Source organism: Blennius ocellaris (genome assembly GCF_963422515.1).
Source record: "Blennius ocellaris genome assembly, chromosome: 4".
Lineage (NCBI taxonomy): Eukaryota > Metazoa > Chordata > Actinopteri > Blenniiformes > Blenniidae > Blennius > Blennius ocellaris.
The window spans coordinates 94,560-110,849 of NC_137653.1; the positions used below are offsets into that span (position 1 = coordinate 94,560).

At 51.0% G+C, this 16,290-nt stretch overlaps 1 protein-coding gene across 2 annotated transcripts in view; it reads left to right on the plus strand.

Annotated features, from left to right (window-relative positions):
* The window catches only part of chd6 (chromodomain helicase DNA binding protein 6), a 56,481-nt gene that overhangs the window by 15,126 nt on the left and 25,065 nt on the right, over positions 1 to 16,290 (plus strand). For both annotated transcript variants that reach the window (XM_080494984.1, XM_080494983.1), the window contains exons 4-25: positions 2,779 to 3,418; positions 4,271 to 4,424; positions 5,388 to 5,535; positions 5,693 to 5,842; positions 6,390 to 6,455; positions 6,590 to 6,648; positions 7,025 to 7,142; positions 7,837 to 7,923; positions 8,017 to 8,154; positions 8,597 to 8,718; positions 9,847 to 10,090; positions 10,187 to 10,363; positions 11,429 to 11,572; positions 11,669 to 11,767; positions 12,200 to 12,356; positions 12,439 to 12,649; positions 13,523 to 13,718; positions 13,947 to 14,111; positions 14,197 to 14,376; positions 14,633 to 14,743; positions 15,128 to 15,330; positions 15,875 to 15,955. In XM_080494984.1, coding sequence (XP_080351110.1) covers positions 2,779 to 3,418; positions 4,271 to 4,424; positions 5,388 to 5,535; positions 5,693 to 5,842; positions 6,390 to 6,455; positions 6,590 to 6,648; positions 7,025 to 7,142; positions 7,837 to 7,923; positions 8,017 to 8,154; positions 8,597 to 8,718; positions 9,847 to 10,090; positions 10,187 to 10,363; positions 11,429 to 11,572; positions 11,669 to 11,767; positions 12,200 to 12,356; positions 12,439 to 12,649; positions 13,523 to 13,718; positions 13,947 to 14,111; positions 14,197 to 14,376; positions 14,633 to 14,743; positions 15,128 to 15,330; positions 15,875 to 15,955 — 3,650 coding nt within the window. The remainder of the gene's footprint in view (positions 1 to 2,778; positions 3,419 to 4,270; positions 4,425 to 5,387; positions 5,536 to 5,692; positions 5,843 to 6,389; positions 6,456 to 6,589; positions 6,649 to 7,024; positions 7,143 to 7,836; positions 7,924 to 8,016; positions 8,155 to 8,596; positions 8,719 to 9,846; positions 10,091 to 10,186; positions 10,364 to 11,428; positions 11,573 to 11,668; positions 11,768 to 12,199; positions 12,357 to 12,438; positions 12,650 to 13,522; positions 13,719 to 13,946; positions 14,112 to 14,196; positions 14,377 to 14,632; positions 14,744 to 15,127; positions 15,331 to 15,874; positions 15,956 to 16,290) is intronic.

Consider the following 16,290-nt stretch of genomic DNA (forward strand, 5'->3'; position numbering starts at 1 on the left):
GTGTGTGTGTGTGTGTGTGTGTGTGTGTGTGTGTGTGTGTGTGTGTGTGTGTGTGTGTGTGTGTGTGTGTGTGTGTGTGTGTGTGTGTGTGTGTGTGATTGAGATGATCCCTCATACCTGTGAGACACACAAGTCACCGGAGCATCAGCGTCACGGCGTGAGGTTGTTCTGTTCTGCATTTTAAAAACAAAACGTCTTTGACTAAAACACACACACACACACACACACACACACACACACACACACACACACACACACAGACACTGAATGCCGGCAGGTTTAAGGCTCCATCTCGCCCTCGGCGGTCGTAGGAACCGTGCGGCGGTTTCTCAGGCCGCCTGCATCACAGCAGCAGTCCTCCCAGGGGGCGTGGCCTCTCCTCCCAGGGGGCGTGGCCTCTATGAGACGTGTCCATGGCCTCCGGCGAGGCCGCAGGACGTCGTTTGTGTGGAGTTAATGTCCAGGTGGACGTGGAGACGCCAGGTTTCCTCACGGAGCGTCGGCCATGACACTTTCTTTGTTCTCGTCGCGATGCCCTGCTGGCTGCTGGTGGTCAGCGAAACAAACGCACCCGGGATCAGGTGGATTAACAGATTTATGCCAAAGAATAAGTTTAAAAATCGTGTGATGTATTTTTCCAGCAGTAAAGTTAGTGGATGAAAACAGCAGCTGACGGTGTGAAAGGGTTAATGAAACCCTACTAGTTGACTGGATTACCTGTGAGGAGTCACATGACTGTGAGGAGTCACATGACTGTGAGGAGTCACGTGACTCTGTGAGGAGTCACGTGACTGTGAGTCGCTGGTTTTTCTATTCCGAAGAGTGGATGGATCAATGTAAAGGTTAACTTTCTGTGCTTTACGGCTGTTTCCTGCTCTGATCTTGTCAGGAACCAAACTGTAACGGCTTTGACTCTGGATTCCAGGGTTTCCAGGGTTTCCAGGTAATCCTGGAGGATTAGTTCACGCTGCAGTTTAATATTAACTGAAAAAAGTGGAGGATTCCATTAAAGTTCACAATAAGTCTGGAGCAACAAAGAAAATGACATCAAACCTGCTTTGTCACCAACGTTTGTCAGTTTTTAGCGGTGAGACTGACGAGGATCGATAATCTGGGATCGATAATCTGGGATCGATAATCTGGGATCGATAATCTGGGATTGATAATCTGGGATTAACGGTGTTGAGCTGCAGCCTCAGGCTTCGTCTACAACTGGAAACGTTTACTAGCGTTTTGGGAGTCGGGTCACATGACAACCGAGCCCCTCTACAGGTCATTGTGGGAGGAGCCAAGGGGGGAGGAGCCTACCTTGACTGTGATTGGCTGAACCCCCAATGACACTATATAGGGTTTGATTTCTGATTGGCTGCTTGGAGAGCGAGAGAGAGAGAGAGAGAGAGAGAGAGTTGTGGAGGTGTAGACGGTCAGTCCTGCTGGAGAACCTTCAGGAAGGGGATTTTCAGAATAAGAGCCTTTAAAGTTGAGCCTCAAACCAGCAGCTGGTTGTTCCACATGTTTGTTTCTCCATCGATGAAGCAAACGATGACCAGTAGAAAAACAATGTGGAGGAATAATCAGTGGAGTTGAAGAGAAATTAGCCTCCGTGACTCAACCACACGCACACACACACACACACACACACACACACACACACACACACACACACACACACACACACACACACACACACACACACACACACACACACCCTGGATGTGACCTTCAGATGGAGGAACATTGAGCATCGATCAGTTCAGGCTGTCGATAGTCTGTCTTTCTGTGATTCTTGATTTCTTGGACTTGTGGTGGTGGGGGGGGGGGGGTCTGGAGGGGTCTGGGGGGTCCCAGTCCAAGGTTCTCCCCAGACGACTCCATCAGGACTGAGCAGGTCTCATGCAGGACGTCACTCTGTCAGATCAACATGAAACGAGCTGCATGTCTGTTTCCTGAGGCGGTAATATCGTCTCTGGCCACTAGGACCTCGGGGGAGGGTGGGGGGGGGGGGGGGGGGGGGGGGGGGTTGTGACATTATTCCAACATCAAAAATTAGTTTTGAGGTTTTTAATGATTGTTTCCGTTCCAGCCCCTCCAGACATGTTTCCCTGCAGGGATCATGACTGTTGGTTGTGAAGAGGCGTCATTAAGCTCAGGATCATCAGTGTGGAGTCGCGGCGCAGCGCCCCCTCCAGGACCATCCCTGTACTGCAAGCACAAGACTCCTCCAGGGGTTACTCTGTGGTGAGGGAGACGCTCCGGGTCGGAGCGGTTCTGTAAAAGCAGAGTGGCGCCACCCAGTGGACGGCGTCGGTGCTGATTCCCAGATTGAACCAGGAAATGGTCATTTGGCTGAATTTAGCATGAAGGAGTTTGAAACGTCTTTATAACGCAGGAGCTCCAGACATGAGGCCCCCCAGAGACCCCCCAGAGACCCCCCCCAGAGACCCCCCCCCCCAGAGACCCCCCACAGAGGCTGCTGGGAATATGGCCATGCCTCCCTCATCAATGATTCTGATCAATTATTAACAAAGAGAAATGTAACCTGATAGTCGGATCAGGTGTGTGTGTGTGTGTGTGTGTGTGTGTGTGTGTGTGTGTGTGTGTGTGTGTGTGTGTGTGTGTGTGTGTGTGTGTGTGTGTGTGTGTGTGTGTGTGTGTGTGTGTGTGTGTGTGTGTGTGTGTGACCTCAGAACACCCCAAGATGCTTTGCGGTCAGGGGGCTATGATGTCATCAGGACTCCATCCTGCAGTTTGAGTGACGGTTGATTTCTGTGTTTCCAGATGTTCACTGGCCTCCTGAAGCACACTCCACCCCCGGCCTCCTCCACCTCCTCCTCCACCTCCTCCTCCGACCAAAACAGCAACGCACAAGCCGCCGTTCCCACAATCCCGCGGGGCCACCTGGTGGTGGGGGCCAATGACCAGCTCCGCCTCCTCACCCCGGTGGGCAGCACGGCGGCGTCCAATCACTGCGCGGCGGCCGGGGTCCACGCCGCCAGGCACTGCGGGGGGGCCGGCCGGCCCCCGGCCTCCGTCAGCGAGGAGGACGAGGGGGGGGGCGGCGGCCGGGTGAAGAAGAAACGGAAGAAAAAGGACAAGAGAGAATGGGAGAGGGGGGGAGGGGCGGCAGAGGAGAAGGAGAAGGAGAAGGAGAGCAGCAAACCAAAGAAACGGCGGGAGGAGAAGCAGCAGCAGCAGCAGGCGGTGGCGGCCGTCACTCTGAGGAGGAGCAAGGAGGGCAAGGAGGCCAAGGAGGGCAAGGACAGGAAGGAGCGGCGGACCAAGAGGAAGGAGGCCAAGCGGCCCCCCCAGGACCTCAAACACCCTCAGCCGCCGCCGCCGCCCCTCAAGGTTCCTGGGAAACGAGGCAGGAAACCCAAGGTCCGGGTCCAGGTCCTGCCCCCTCCCCCCCCCAATCAAGGTAATCAGATTACATCCCACACGTTTACTTCAACAAGTAAACAAAGGTTTTCAGTTTCTAATCATTTATTTATATTGTGAATGTAAAACGACAATAATTTTACAAAACAGGTGAATATTTTCTACGAGTCAGAAAGTTTAATGGCAGCAGTTCTCTGAGGATAGCTTAGCTTAGCATAGCATAGCATAGTATAGTGTAGCATAGCATAGTGTAGCATAGCATAGTTTAGCATAGTATAGTTTAGCATAGCATAGTATAACATAGCATAGTGTAGCATAGTATAGTGTAGCATAGCATAGTTTAGCATAGTGTAATGTAGGATAGCATAGCATACTATAGCATAGCGCAGTATAGCATAGCATAGCATAGCACAGGGTTACGTTGATTTGTTGGTGGACGAAATGATTTAAATTCCTCTTTCTGGTCAAAACTTTAATATATCAGCTTTTTAAATTTTGTACTAAATTGCACAATATGTGTGTCATATTTATTTAAGTTTGTGTTAAAACGACTTGTTGCTCCAGAAAGTGAGTAAAGCGATAATATTGTGTTATAAAGGTGATGTTGAGTCTTCATGTCTCCAGTATAAGATCATGTAATATAGATATGAATATATATAATAATAGATATATGAAATGTACTAAAATGAAATCTAATAATGTGATGATTGGCACAGAAGACATGCAAACGATTATACACATTGAAAGTACAGAGGAAAGTACAGAAGTAATGTGAGAGTAGGATATGAAGCAATAGTCTCAGTAATTGATCAAAGAATGGTGGAATGAGGAGTTGGAGCAGATCTTATTGTTTGTAGAGGAGGTCTGACTGCCGCCATGTTTGTCCCCGCAGCGCCCCCTGCTGGCCACGCCCACCCTGCTGGCCACGCCCACCACGCCCGGGTGGCGCCGCTCCACACCGCTCAGGCCCACGGCAAGAACCACGGCCAGGCCAACAGCAGGACGCCGGCCCCCTCGGCGCCCAGACAGAGGGGCCGCAAGCCCAGGTGAGGCCACAAGCCCAGGTGAGGCTCCGCAAGCCCAGGTGAGGCCGCAAGCCCAGGTGAGGCCCGGCAAGCCCAGGTGAGGCCCGGCAAGCCCAGGTGAGGCCCGGCAAGCCCAGGTGAGGCCCGGCAAGCCCAGGTGAGGCCCGGCAAGCCCAGGTGAGGCCACAAGCCCAGGTGAGGCTCGGCAAGCCCAGGTGAGGCTCGGCAAGCCCAGGTGAGGCTCCGCAAGCCCAGGTGAGGCTCTGCAGGCGTTTCCACCAGGAAGACTCGGTGCTGCTTCCTCAGCCGCCAGCAGGGGGCAGCGAGGTCACCGAGGTCACTGAGGTCACTGAGGTCACTGCTGGTTCTCTGGCTGAACTCTGACACACTGGGAGTTCTTTGTTAGTTATTTATTTATTTATTTATTTGTTCTCCTGCTGGAGAGTCTTTACCTCAGTTTGTTTACTGTCCAGACTGGTAGTTGTTATTTATTTATTTATTGTGGCCACCCTCCAGGTGAGGTGGGGGCGTGGCCACCCTCCAGGTGAGGTGGGGGCGTGGCCACCCTCCAGGTGAGGGCGGGGGCGTGGCCACCCTCCTCACCAGAGCAGCAGGTTCCTGACGTGAGACGTCCTCTAGTGAGACGTTCCTCTAGTGAGACGTACCTCTAGTGAGATGTCCCTCTAGTGAGATGTCCCTCTAGTGAGATGTCCTCTGGTGAGACGTCCTCTGGTGAGACGTTCCTCTGGTGAGACGTCCTCTGGTGAGACGTTCTCTAGTGAGACGTCCCTCTGGTGAGACGTTCCTCTAGTGAGACGTCCTCTGGTGAGACGTTCTCTAGTGAGACGTTCCTCTGGTGAGACGTCCCTCTGGTGAGACGTTCCTCTAGTGAGGCATTCTCTGGTGAGACGTCGTCCTCAGGTCGTCCAACTGCTGCTTTGATAATAGAAAGATCAAAGCCTCAGCAGAGCCCCTCCCCCACAGGGACCCTGGCGCCGCCCCGCTGGAGAAGAAGAAGAAGGGGAAGAGGAGAAACCAGGAGGTGCAGGAGGGGGCGGAGAGCGACGACACCACCTCCACCTCCGCCCTCCACATGGGGGGCGAGGACAGCCAGGACCCCCTGGATAGCGCGGTGAGCCCGTCTTTGTTATGGTGGACACACACACACACACACGCACACTTCGCTGGCGTCTTCTTCTTCTTCTCTCACTTCACTCAGTGTGATCCCCATTAACGCCCTCGCTCCCCCCCTCCCCCCCCTACTCCCCCCCCCCCCCCCCCCCCTCCAGAAGCGGCGTTCTGGCCGGCAGGTCAAACGGAGGAAGTACAACGAGGACCTGGACTTTAAGGTGGTGGACGACGACGGGGAGACGATCGCCGTCCTGGGGGCCGGACGCATCTCTGCCCTCAACGCCACGGCTCTGGCCTGGCAGGCCGAGGTCAGACCCCCCCCCACCCCCCCCATATCCCAGAATGCCACCTTCTTAAAGAGACAGGCCACACCTGCAGGACAGAGAGAATCACTATTAGTCACTTAACTTCATTTAAATAGTGTTTATTACAACAACCAGGCCTTTTTTAGGTTGAGAGCCCCCTAGTGGTGAAACATCATAGTTGTTTTAACCAGCCAGTGAACAGACACTTATTACCTGGTTTATTAACGTACCTGTAAAGAAACAAGCAGAAGCTTCATCGCTCCCTTTGAGGATCAAAGCGTCGCTGGCTCACTTGAAAGGATTTAAGGTTCATCAGGTATTTTGTAATAAAACGTCGTCCGTCTGTTGAAGCATTTTAGACTCGTACCTCAACAAACACTGCAAAATAAACTGATAGTCATCTTTAATAAATATAAACGTTTATCAACATTTAACGTTTAAAGTGTTGAACGTGTTTTATGTGTTTAACGTGTTTAACGTGTTGAACGTGTCTAAAGTGTTTAAGTGTCTAAAGTGTTTAAGTGTCTAAAGTGTCTAACGTGTCGTTCAGGAGCCGCCGGAGGACGAAGCCAACATCATTGAGAAAATCCTCTCCGTCAGACGAGCCAAGAAGGAGGTGAAGATCCTCAGTTCCTCCTTTTCACCTCCTGCTGTTTGAAATGGCTCATGTCACCATGTCCTCCTCCTCCTCCTCCTCCTCCTCCTCTTCCTCTTCCTCTTCCTCTTCCTCCTCCTCCTCCTCCTGTCTAGAATTCACCAGAGGACCAAACCGACGATACCGAGGAGTTTTACGTGAAGTACAGGAATTTGTAAGTTTCTCTGAAGCTTCGTCACGACGTGAATAAAACATTTAACTAAACATGAGGCTGGACGTCGTCCAGAACAAACAAAAAGCTTCATTTAGAAACTAGTTTTGGTTTAAAGGTTTAATGTTTTGAGAGACTGGACCAGAGACGTTAACAGACGCTAGTTACCGACTGGACGTCAGCCTGTCGCCATAGCAACATCACCATCGTCAGTCACTAAATAGTAAATAGTTTGAGTTTCCAGCAGAGTGGAGCTTCAGACCTCAGTCTGAAACCCTTCATAGACCAAGATTACAGGAATCCTCCTCACTTCAGTGGCTGTCGGTGGTTTTACCGTATTTCCTGGACCAGAAGTCAGAGGCTTGTTGTTCCTCTGCAGCTCCTACATGCACTGCAAGTGGGCGACTCTGGAGGAGCTGGAGAAAGACCCCCGCATCCACCAGAAGATCAAACGCTTCAGGACCAAGCAGGCGCAGATGAAGCACCTCTTCACCGAGGCACGCACACACACACACACACACACACACACACACACACACACACACACACACACACACACACTCAATGTCAGCGAGTTGATCCTGAAGCAACACTTATTTATTTATTAATTAAATGTATTTATTTCTTGATTGATTCATTTAATTTAAAAATGTTTTTTATTTCATTGTATTAATTAATGAATTAAAAAAAAAAAACTTTTTAAAATTAAAAAATTACAAAGTATCAATAAAATAAGTTTCCCTCCATGAAACAAAAACACTTCATTATAGCTGCTAAAATAAATGTGATTTTAATTAAGTTTAACCAGATTTTAAAAGTAAAAACACAAATGTGTTTATTTATTAAATTAATTAGCTAATTGATTTATTGATTGATTAAATAAAATAAATAAAAGTGTTTGTGTCTTTGACCAACCTTTCTCCAATAAAACCTTCTGACCCGACTCACAGGACTTTTTCTTTTCTTTGTTTTTCATCCAAGGATGTTAAAAATCCTATTTTAATATCCTGCAGTGATTCAGTATAACGGCCGTTTATGTTTTTCCTTTTAAAATCTGGTTAAACTCAATTAAAATCACCTTTTTATTTAATTTTGAAACGTTTAAATGATTTTCTTCAATAAATCTTGGTTTGTTCTGAGCCTCACTGGAACCCCGAAACTGAATAATCATAACGCTTCCTGTCCCTCCAGCCCGACGAGGACATATTCAACCCGGACTACGTGGAGGTGGACCGGGTCCTGGAGGTGGCCGTGACCACCGACACGGAGACCGGCGAGGTGGGCGGCGCCCTGCTCTGTCCGCAGCGCCTGATTGGTCCAGCGTGTGCTCCAGCCATGTCGTGTGTGTGTGTGTGTGTGTGTGTGTGGCAGGAGGTGACCCACTACCTGGTGAAGTGGTGCAGCTTGTCGTACGAGGAGGCGACCTGGGAGCTGCAGGAGGACCTGGACCCCGAGAAGATCAAGGAGTTCGAGAGAATCCAGAAGCTTCCGGCGGATCTGAGACACCTGGTGAGCCGGAACTGTCCTGCAGCCGGGTGGAGGAGGTGGAGGAGGTGGAGGAACCCTGCAGTAGGACACCATCAGGTCCAGCGTCTCCAGCCTGTGGCTCCATTGAACGGTTTCCTAAATTACCGTAGTTTCCAGACTATAAGCCCCGCTGATTATAGGAGATGGTAGAAGAAGGGAAACGGCTCACTACACCTCCACCAAGGGTTTTTGTTCCACCCCCAGACCAACATGTCGCTGTGGTTTCAGCCTGTGGCTCCATTGAACGGTTTCCTGAATTACCGTAGTTTCCAGACTATAAGCCCCGCTGATTATCGGAGATCATAGGAGAGACCAACATGTCGCTGTGGTTCAACCACAACGGTCCATTACAGGCTCTTACACTGGAGACGAGTTGTGTTGTGTCCGTCCACGACGGCGTCCTGACGGAGTGTCTCTCCCTCAGGAACGTCCCGCTCCGGACAAGTGGCTGAAGTTGGACCGGTCCAGAGATTACCGCAACGGCAACCAGCTGAGGGAGTACCAGCTGGAGGGGATGAACTGGCTGCTCTTCAACTGGTACAACAGGTGGGGCTCTGCGCTCTTATTGTGACAGTCACCGTAATAACAATACAACCTGGTGCTCTTATTTTGACAGTCACTGTAATAACAATACAACCTGGTGCTCTTATTTTGACAGTCACCGCAATAACAATACAACCTGGTGCTCTTATTTTGACAGTCACCGTAATAACAATCCAACTTGGTGGTTTTATTTTGACAGTCACCGTAATAACAATCCATCTTGGTGGTTTTATTTTGACAGTCACCGTAATAACAATCCATCTTAGTGGTTTTATTTTGACAGTCACCGTAATAACAATCCATCTTGGTGGTTTTATTTTGACAGTCACCGTAATAACAATCCATCTTGGTGGTTTTATTTTGACAGTCACCGTAATAACAATCCATCTTGGTGGTTTTATTTTGACAGTCACCGTAATAACAATCCATCTTGGTGGTTTTATTTTGACAGTCACCGTAATAACAATCCATCTTGGTGGTTTTATTTTGACAGTCACCGTAATAACAATCCAACTTGGTGGTTTTATTTTGACAGTCACCGTAATAACAATCCATCTTGGTGGTTTTATTTTGACAGTCACCGTAATAACAATCCATCTTGGTGGTTTTATTTTGACAGTCACCGTAATAACAATCCAACTTGGTGGTTTTATTTTGACAGTCACCGTAATAACAATCCATCTTAGTGGTTTTATTTTGACAGTCACCGTAATAACAATCCATCTTGGTGGTTTTATTTTGACAGTCACCGTAATAACAATCCATCTTGGTGGTTTTATTTTGACAGTCACCGTAATAACAATCCATCTTAGTCCACGAGAAGCTCATTGTTCGTGTGTGTGTGTGTGTGTGTGTGTGTGTGTGTGTGTGTGTGTGTGTGTGTGTGTGTGTGTGTGTGTGTGTGTGTGTGTGTGTGTGTGTGTGTGTGTGTGTGTGTGTGTGTGTGTGTGTGTGTGTGTGTGTGTGTGTGTGTGTGTGTGTGTCCTCAGTACTAAAAGTACCAACAGCACCATCTAGTGGCCAAACATATAAAGTCCGTCATGTTCAGTGTTTCCTCCGTTTCCCTACGAGGTAAAGTTTCTACTCTAATACTCTAGTACTCTAATACTCGACTACTCGGTGGTCCTCCAGGAAAAACTGCATCCTGGCCGACGAGATGGGTTTGGGCAAGACCATCCAGTCCATCACCTTCCTGTTCGAGATGTTCAGCATGGGGGTGCGGGGGCCCTTCCTCATCATCGCCCCGCTGTCCACCATCACCAACTGGGAGCGCGAGTTCCGCACCTGGACGCACATGAACGTCATCGTGTTCCACGGCTCGCAGATCAGCCGCCAGATGATCCTGCAGTACGAGATGTTCCACCGGGACCCTCAGGTACCCCGCCGTGTCCTGGGGGGGTGGGGGGGGGTCCATCTGTCGGCAGGTCCTTACAAAGCTCCCCCCCCCCCCCCCTCCTCCTCCTCCTCTCAGGGCAACACCATCCCCGGCATCCTGAAGTTCCACGGCATCATCACCACCTTCGAGATGATCATGGCCGACTGCCCCGAGCTGAAGAAGCTGCACTGGCGCTGCGTGGTGATCGACGAGGCCCACCGCCTCAAGAACCGCAACTGCAAGCTGCTGGAGGGACTCAAGCTCATGAACCTGGTCAGTCTCCTCCCAGTACCTCCCTCCACCTCCCAGTCTCCTCCCAGTCTCCTCCACCTCCCACCATCTCCCAGTACCTCCCACCACCTCCCAGTCTCCTCCCACCACCTCCCTCCACCTCCCAGTCTCCTCCCTCCACCTCCCAGTCTCCTCCCTCCACCTCCCAGTCTCCTCCCTCCACCTCCCTCCACCTCCCAGTCTCCTCCCATCACCTCCCAGTCTCCTCCCTCCACCTCCCAGTCTCCTCCCTCCACCTCCCTCCACCTCCCAGTCTCCTCCCTCCACCTCCCTCCACCTCCCAGTCTCCTCCCTTCACCTCCCAGTCTCCTCCCTCCACCTCCCAGTCTCCTCCCTCCACCTCCCAGTCTCCTCCCTCCACCTCCCAGTCTCCTCCCTCCACCTCCCACCACCTCCCAGTCTCCTCCCTCCACCTCCCAGTCTCCTCCCAGTCTCCTCCCTCCACCTCCCAGTCTCCTCCCACCACCTCCCAGTCTCCTCCCACCGCCACTGCCAGGGGATCAAAGAGCGGGGATCAAAGAGCGGGGCACCACCGGACGGAGTTTCAGTCTAAGAGACCAAGGATCTGCCGAATGTGTAGAACGTGTATTAGTGGTGATCAGAGTTCTGAAAGGAAAGTTGAAGAATTCTGTTCAAACAGTCCCAATTAATTCACGTGAACTATTAAATCCCAGACGCTGGTTTTTACACATGAAAGTTCAGCAAACAGTTGATCTGGTTCTGAATTACAATACAGGCCAGAGGCACGGCTGCAAAGGCAACAACAATCAACAATCAACAAAACAATAACAATTTACAGAGTAAAAGTCACTTTTTTTTAAAGTAGTTGGCTGATCATGTGTCTTATATTATAATTATAATATAATTATAATGTTCCATCTGTGGCCTCTAGATGTCTCTGTATGACCACAGAACACTTTTTGATCAAGATGTGTTGTAGTCTAGAGAATACGGTAATGGTGAGTTCCAGCTCCAGGAGCGTTACTCTGAAGTGTTACGGTGTTGAGATGAGTTCTGACCCGGTGCTTTGTGGTGGCCTCTGCTCAGGAACACAAGGTTCTGCTGACGGGAACTCCTCTGCAGAACTCGGTGGAGGAACTGTTCAGTCTGCTGAACTTCCTGGAGCCGCTGCAGTTCCCGTCAGAAAGCTCCTTCCTGGACGAGTTCGGAGACCTGAAGACGGACGAGCAGGTCGGTTGGACTTGTTTCCACCACGTCCAGCAGCACAGAGGAACAAACTCCTCGTTTAGATAGAAAGGTACATTGAAAGGTTCTTCTCTCCAACAGGTGAAGAAGCTTCAGGCCATCCTGAAGCCGATGATGCTCCGGAGGCTGAAGGACGACGTGGAGAAGAACCTGGCGCCTAAAGAGGAGACCATCATCGAGGTGGGTCGTCTTTAAACCCACAAGACTGGACGGCGTTTTAGTCTCCTTCAGGTTAACTTGTGGAACTTCTGACTAAAGACTCGCTCAATAATTACCTTATTTTCTGCACTAGAGAGCACCTGGATTAAGGTCGCACCTGCAAACTTTAATAAAAAAGAAAGCCATATAAGCTGCAGTTGACGATAATGCCAGGGTGCAAAGAGTTGGAAAAGAAGTCATGACTTATAGTCCAGAAAATACGGTAGTTTTTATGAAGCCTTTGAAAATCTTTCAATCATAAACCAAGTTGACCTGAAGTGGAAGATAATTAGAGTTTGAGTTAAGATGAGATGTTGAGCTTCTGATGGAGCTCCGCTGTGGTTCTCCATGCTCCCCATGTTCTTCATGTTCTCCACGTTCCCCTGAGCGTTCTAACCCCTGTGTGTTCCCCAGGTGGAGCTGACCAACATCCAGAAGAAGTACTACCGGGCCATCCTGGAGAAGAACTTCTCCTTCCTGTCCCGAGGAGCCAACCAGCACAACATGCCCAACCTCATCAACACCATGATGGAGCTGCGCAAGTGCTGCAACCACCCCTACCTGATCACAGGTAGAACACCCCCCCCCCCCCTCCCTTACCCCCCTGTTCCGCCCGGACCCTTTAACAACCCCGCCCTCGTCTTCCCCGCCAGGAGCCGAGGAGAAGATTCTGGAGAGCTTCAGGAAGTACCACAGTCCCGACGCTCTGGACTTCCAGCTGCAGGCGATGATCCAGGCGGCCGGGAAGCTGGTTCTGATCGACAAGCTGCTGCCCAAACTGCTGGCCGGGGGCCACAAGGTGCTGGTCTTCTCCCAGATGGTCCGCTGCCTGGACATCCTGGAGGACTACCTCATCCAGAGACGGTGAGGGGGGGGGACTGGTTCGGGATGACTCACTGGTTCGGGATGACTCACTGCTTCGGGATGATTGACTGGTTCGGGACGACTGACTGGTTCGGGACGACTGACTGGTTCGGGACGACTGACTGGTTCGGGACGGTTGACTGGTTTGGGACGACTCACTGATTCGGGACGACTCACTGGTTCGGGACGACTGACTGGTTCGGGACGACTCACTGGTTCGGGACGACTCACTGGTTCGGGACGACTGACCGGTTCGGGACGACTGACCGGTTCGGGACGACTGACCGGTTCGGGACGACTCACTGGTTTGGGATGATTGACTGGTTCGGGACGACTCACTGGTTTGGGATGATTGACTGGTTCGGGACGACTCACTGGTTCGGGACGACTGACTGTTGTCTGTTTCCATGACAACGAGATAATGTTCATATCTCAACTCCACATTTTTCCATTTTCTCTTTTTTGTTTCATCTGTATTGTGCTTTATAGAATCTTTTGATGCTTTTAAGATGAAAGATGACAAACAATAAAATCAAAGCAAACATAGTGTCATGACTCGGCACATCTTCTCCTGTACTTGGTAGTTTTATTTTGACAGTCACCGTAATAACAATGGAACTTGGTGGTTTTATTGTGACAGTCACTATAATAATAACAATAACAAGCCAACATGAGAACTCCATGGTTTTCAGCATTTCAGCCGTTGCCGTGGAAACCGCCATGGTTCTCAGAACATTGTTGTGTGAACATGAAGATAAAACTGGACCTGAAATGAAGGAAAGTGAATTTCCAGACGTGACTGACGCCCCGGCGTTTCTTTCTTTTCTTGTCTTTTCTTTCTCTTCTTTCTCTTCTTCCCCTCCCCCCCTCCAGCTACACGTACGAGCGGATCGACGGGCGGGTCCGGGGGAACCTGCGTCAGGCGGCCATCGACCGGTTCTGCAAGCCGGACTCGGACCGCTTCGTGTTCCTGCTGTGCACCAGGGCCGGCGGTCTGGGCATCAACCTGACGGCCGCCGACACCTGCATCATCTTCGACTCCGACTGGAACCCGCAGAACGACCTGCAGGTGGGCGGGGCTAATCCTCGGGGGGGGGGGACGAGTGTGTATTATTACACAACGCGGTGCTACAGACCCTCCACACTCACAGTTCAAACAGCAGCTCTTCATTGTCCTGCCAGGTTCTGCTTCAGGTCGCGTCAAACCTGGTCCAGGTCTCCCAGATCTCGTAGTTTTGTCTTTATTGGACACGTCGGTGTCTCTGAACGTCTGTCCCCGTGTCTCGTCCTCCGGTAGGCCCAGGCCCGCTGCCACCGGATCGGCCAGAGCAAGGCGGTGAAGGTTTACCGGCTGATCACCAGGAACTCGTACGAGAGGGAGATGTTCGACAAGGCCAGTCTGAAGCTGGGGCTGGACAAGGCCGTCCTCCAGGACATCAACCGGAAGGGCAGCCTGAACGGGGTAACGGCAGGGACGCCGGGACGCGGTCCGAGTGTGAGGAGAACGTCTGTCAGAACCGGGTCTCTCTGTCCCTGTGCCGGTCCAGGTGCAGCAGCTCTCCAAGCTGGAGGTGGAGGATCTGCTGAAGAAAGGAGCGTACGGAGCGCTGATGGACGAGGAAGACGAGGGATCCAAGTTCTGCGAGGAAGACATCGACCAGATCCTCCAGAGACGAACTCAGACTATCACCATCCAGACTGAAGGCAAAGGATCCACCTTCGCTAAGGTACCAGGTCCTGCAGCTCTGAGTCGTTCCCCTGGTACTACAGGTGAATCGTTCCCCTGGTACTACAGGTGAATCGTTCCCCTGGTACTACAGGTGAATCGTTCCTCTGGAACAAACCAAACATTCCTCTGCTACAGACGTTCCTCTGTTATAGACGTTCCTGTGCTACAGACGTTCTGCACTGAGACCAGACGTTCCTCTGCAGTAGAAACGTTCCACATGACAGTGTGTGACTTTCCTTGTGCTCCCCCTTCAGGCCAGTTTCATCTCCTCTGGGAACAGAACAGACATTTCTCTGGACGACCCCAACTTCTGGCAGAAGTGGGCGAAGATCGCCGAGGTGGAGATCGACTCAAAGTCTGAGAAGGTGAGAGAGAGAGAGAGAGAGAGAGAGAGAGAGAGAGAGGAGAGAGAGAGAGAGAGAGAGAGAGAGAGAGAGAGAGAGAGAGAGAGAGAGAGAGAGAGAGAGAGAGAGAGAGAGAGAGAGAGAGAGAGAGAGAGAGAGAGAGAGAGAGAGAGAGAGAGAGAGAGAGAGAGAGAGAGAGAGAGAGAGAGAGAGACTGTTTCCTTTCACTGATCACCATCACTGAGCACAGAGGTAATAATGAGGTAATCAGGAGACAATGAGATACTAATGTGCTAATGAGGTACTAATGCATTAATAATGTAGTATTACTGCAGTAATAATGCATCATTACTGCAGCAATAATGCTGTAATACTGCAGTAATAATGCTGCGGTGCCTCCTGCAGGAGTCTCTGGTGATCGACACCCCCCGGGTGAGGAAGCAGACCCGTCACTACAACTCCTTCGAGGACGACGAGCTGATGGAGTTCTCGGAGCTGGACAGCGACTCGGAGGACCGGCCGTGTCGCACGCGGCGGCTGGGCGAGCGCGCCCGGCGGTACCTCCGCGCCGAGTGCTTCCGGGTGGAAAAGAACCTTCTGATCTTCGGGTACGAGTCGAATCCAATCTGAGGACTCACCGAGACTCACTTCTGCTGGAGGGACGTCGAGAGAAAAACCTCCATGCTGCCACAGACGACTCACTGGTTCGGGACGACTCACTGGTTCGGGACGATTGACTGGTTCGGGACGACTCACTTGTTCGGGACGACTCACTTGTTCGGGACGATTGACTGGTTCGGGACGATTGACTGGTTCGGGACGATTGACTGGTTCGGGACGAATCACTGGTTCGGGACGATTGACTGGCTCGGGAGGATTGACTGGTTTGGGACGACTCACTGGTTCGGGACATTTGACTGGTTCGGGGACGAATCACTGGTTCGGGACGATTGACTGGTTCGGGACGACTCACTGGTTCGGGACGAATCACTGGTTCAGGACGACGTTCAGACCCACGATATGAACGAACCTCCCTGAGCTCCTCCTCCTCCTCCTCCTCCTCACTAGAACAAGCAGCTAGTGATGTCATGAGGACATGGTCGGTTCCTCCTGCTACATTCCTTCATCCTTCCTTCTCCTTGTTTCCTCCAGGTGGGGTCGATGGAAAGACATCCTGAACCACGGCCGCTTCAAATGGCACCTGGCAGAACGAGACATGGAGGCCATCTGCAGGTAGGAGGTGTCAACGTCCACATGAGGCCATGATGAGTGAAAGTACCGGACATGTGACAGGATTACCGTAGTTTACAGACTATAAGCCACTTCTTTTCAACAGCTTTGAACCCTGCGGCTTAAACAGTCCCACAGTGGATCAAAAACAGTAGATCAAACACAGTGGATCAAACAGTGGATCAAACACAGTGGATCAAACACAGTAGATCAAACAGTGGATCAAAAACAGTAGATCAAACACAGTGGATCAAACACAGTAGATCAAACAGTAGATCAAACACAGTGGATCAAACAGTGGATCAAACACAGTGGATCAAACAGTAGATCAAACACAG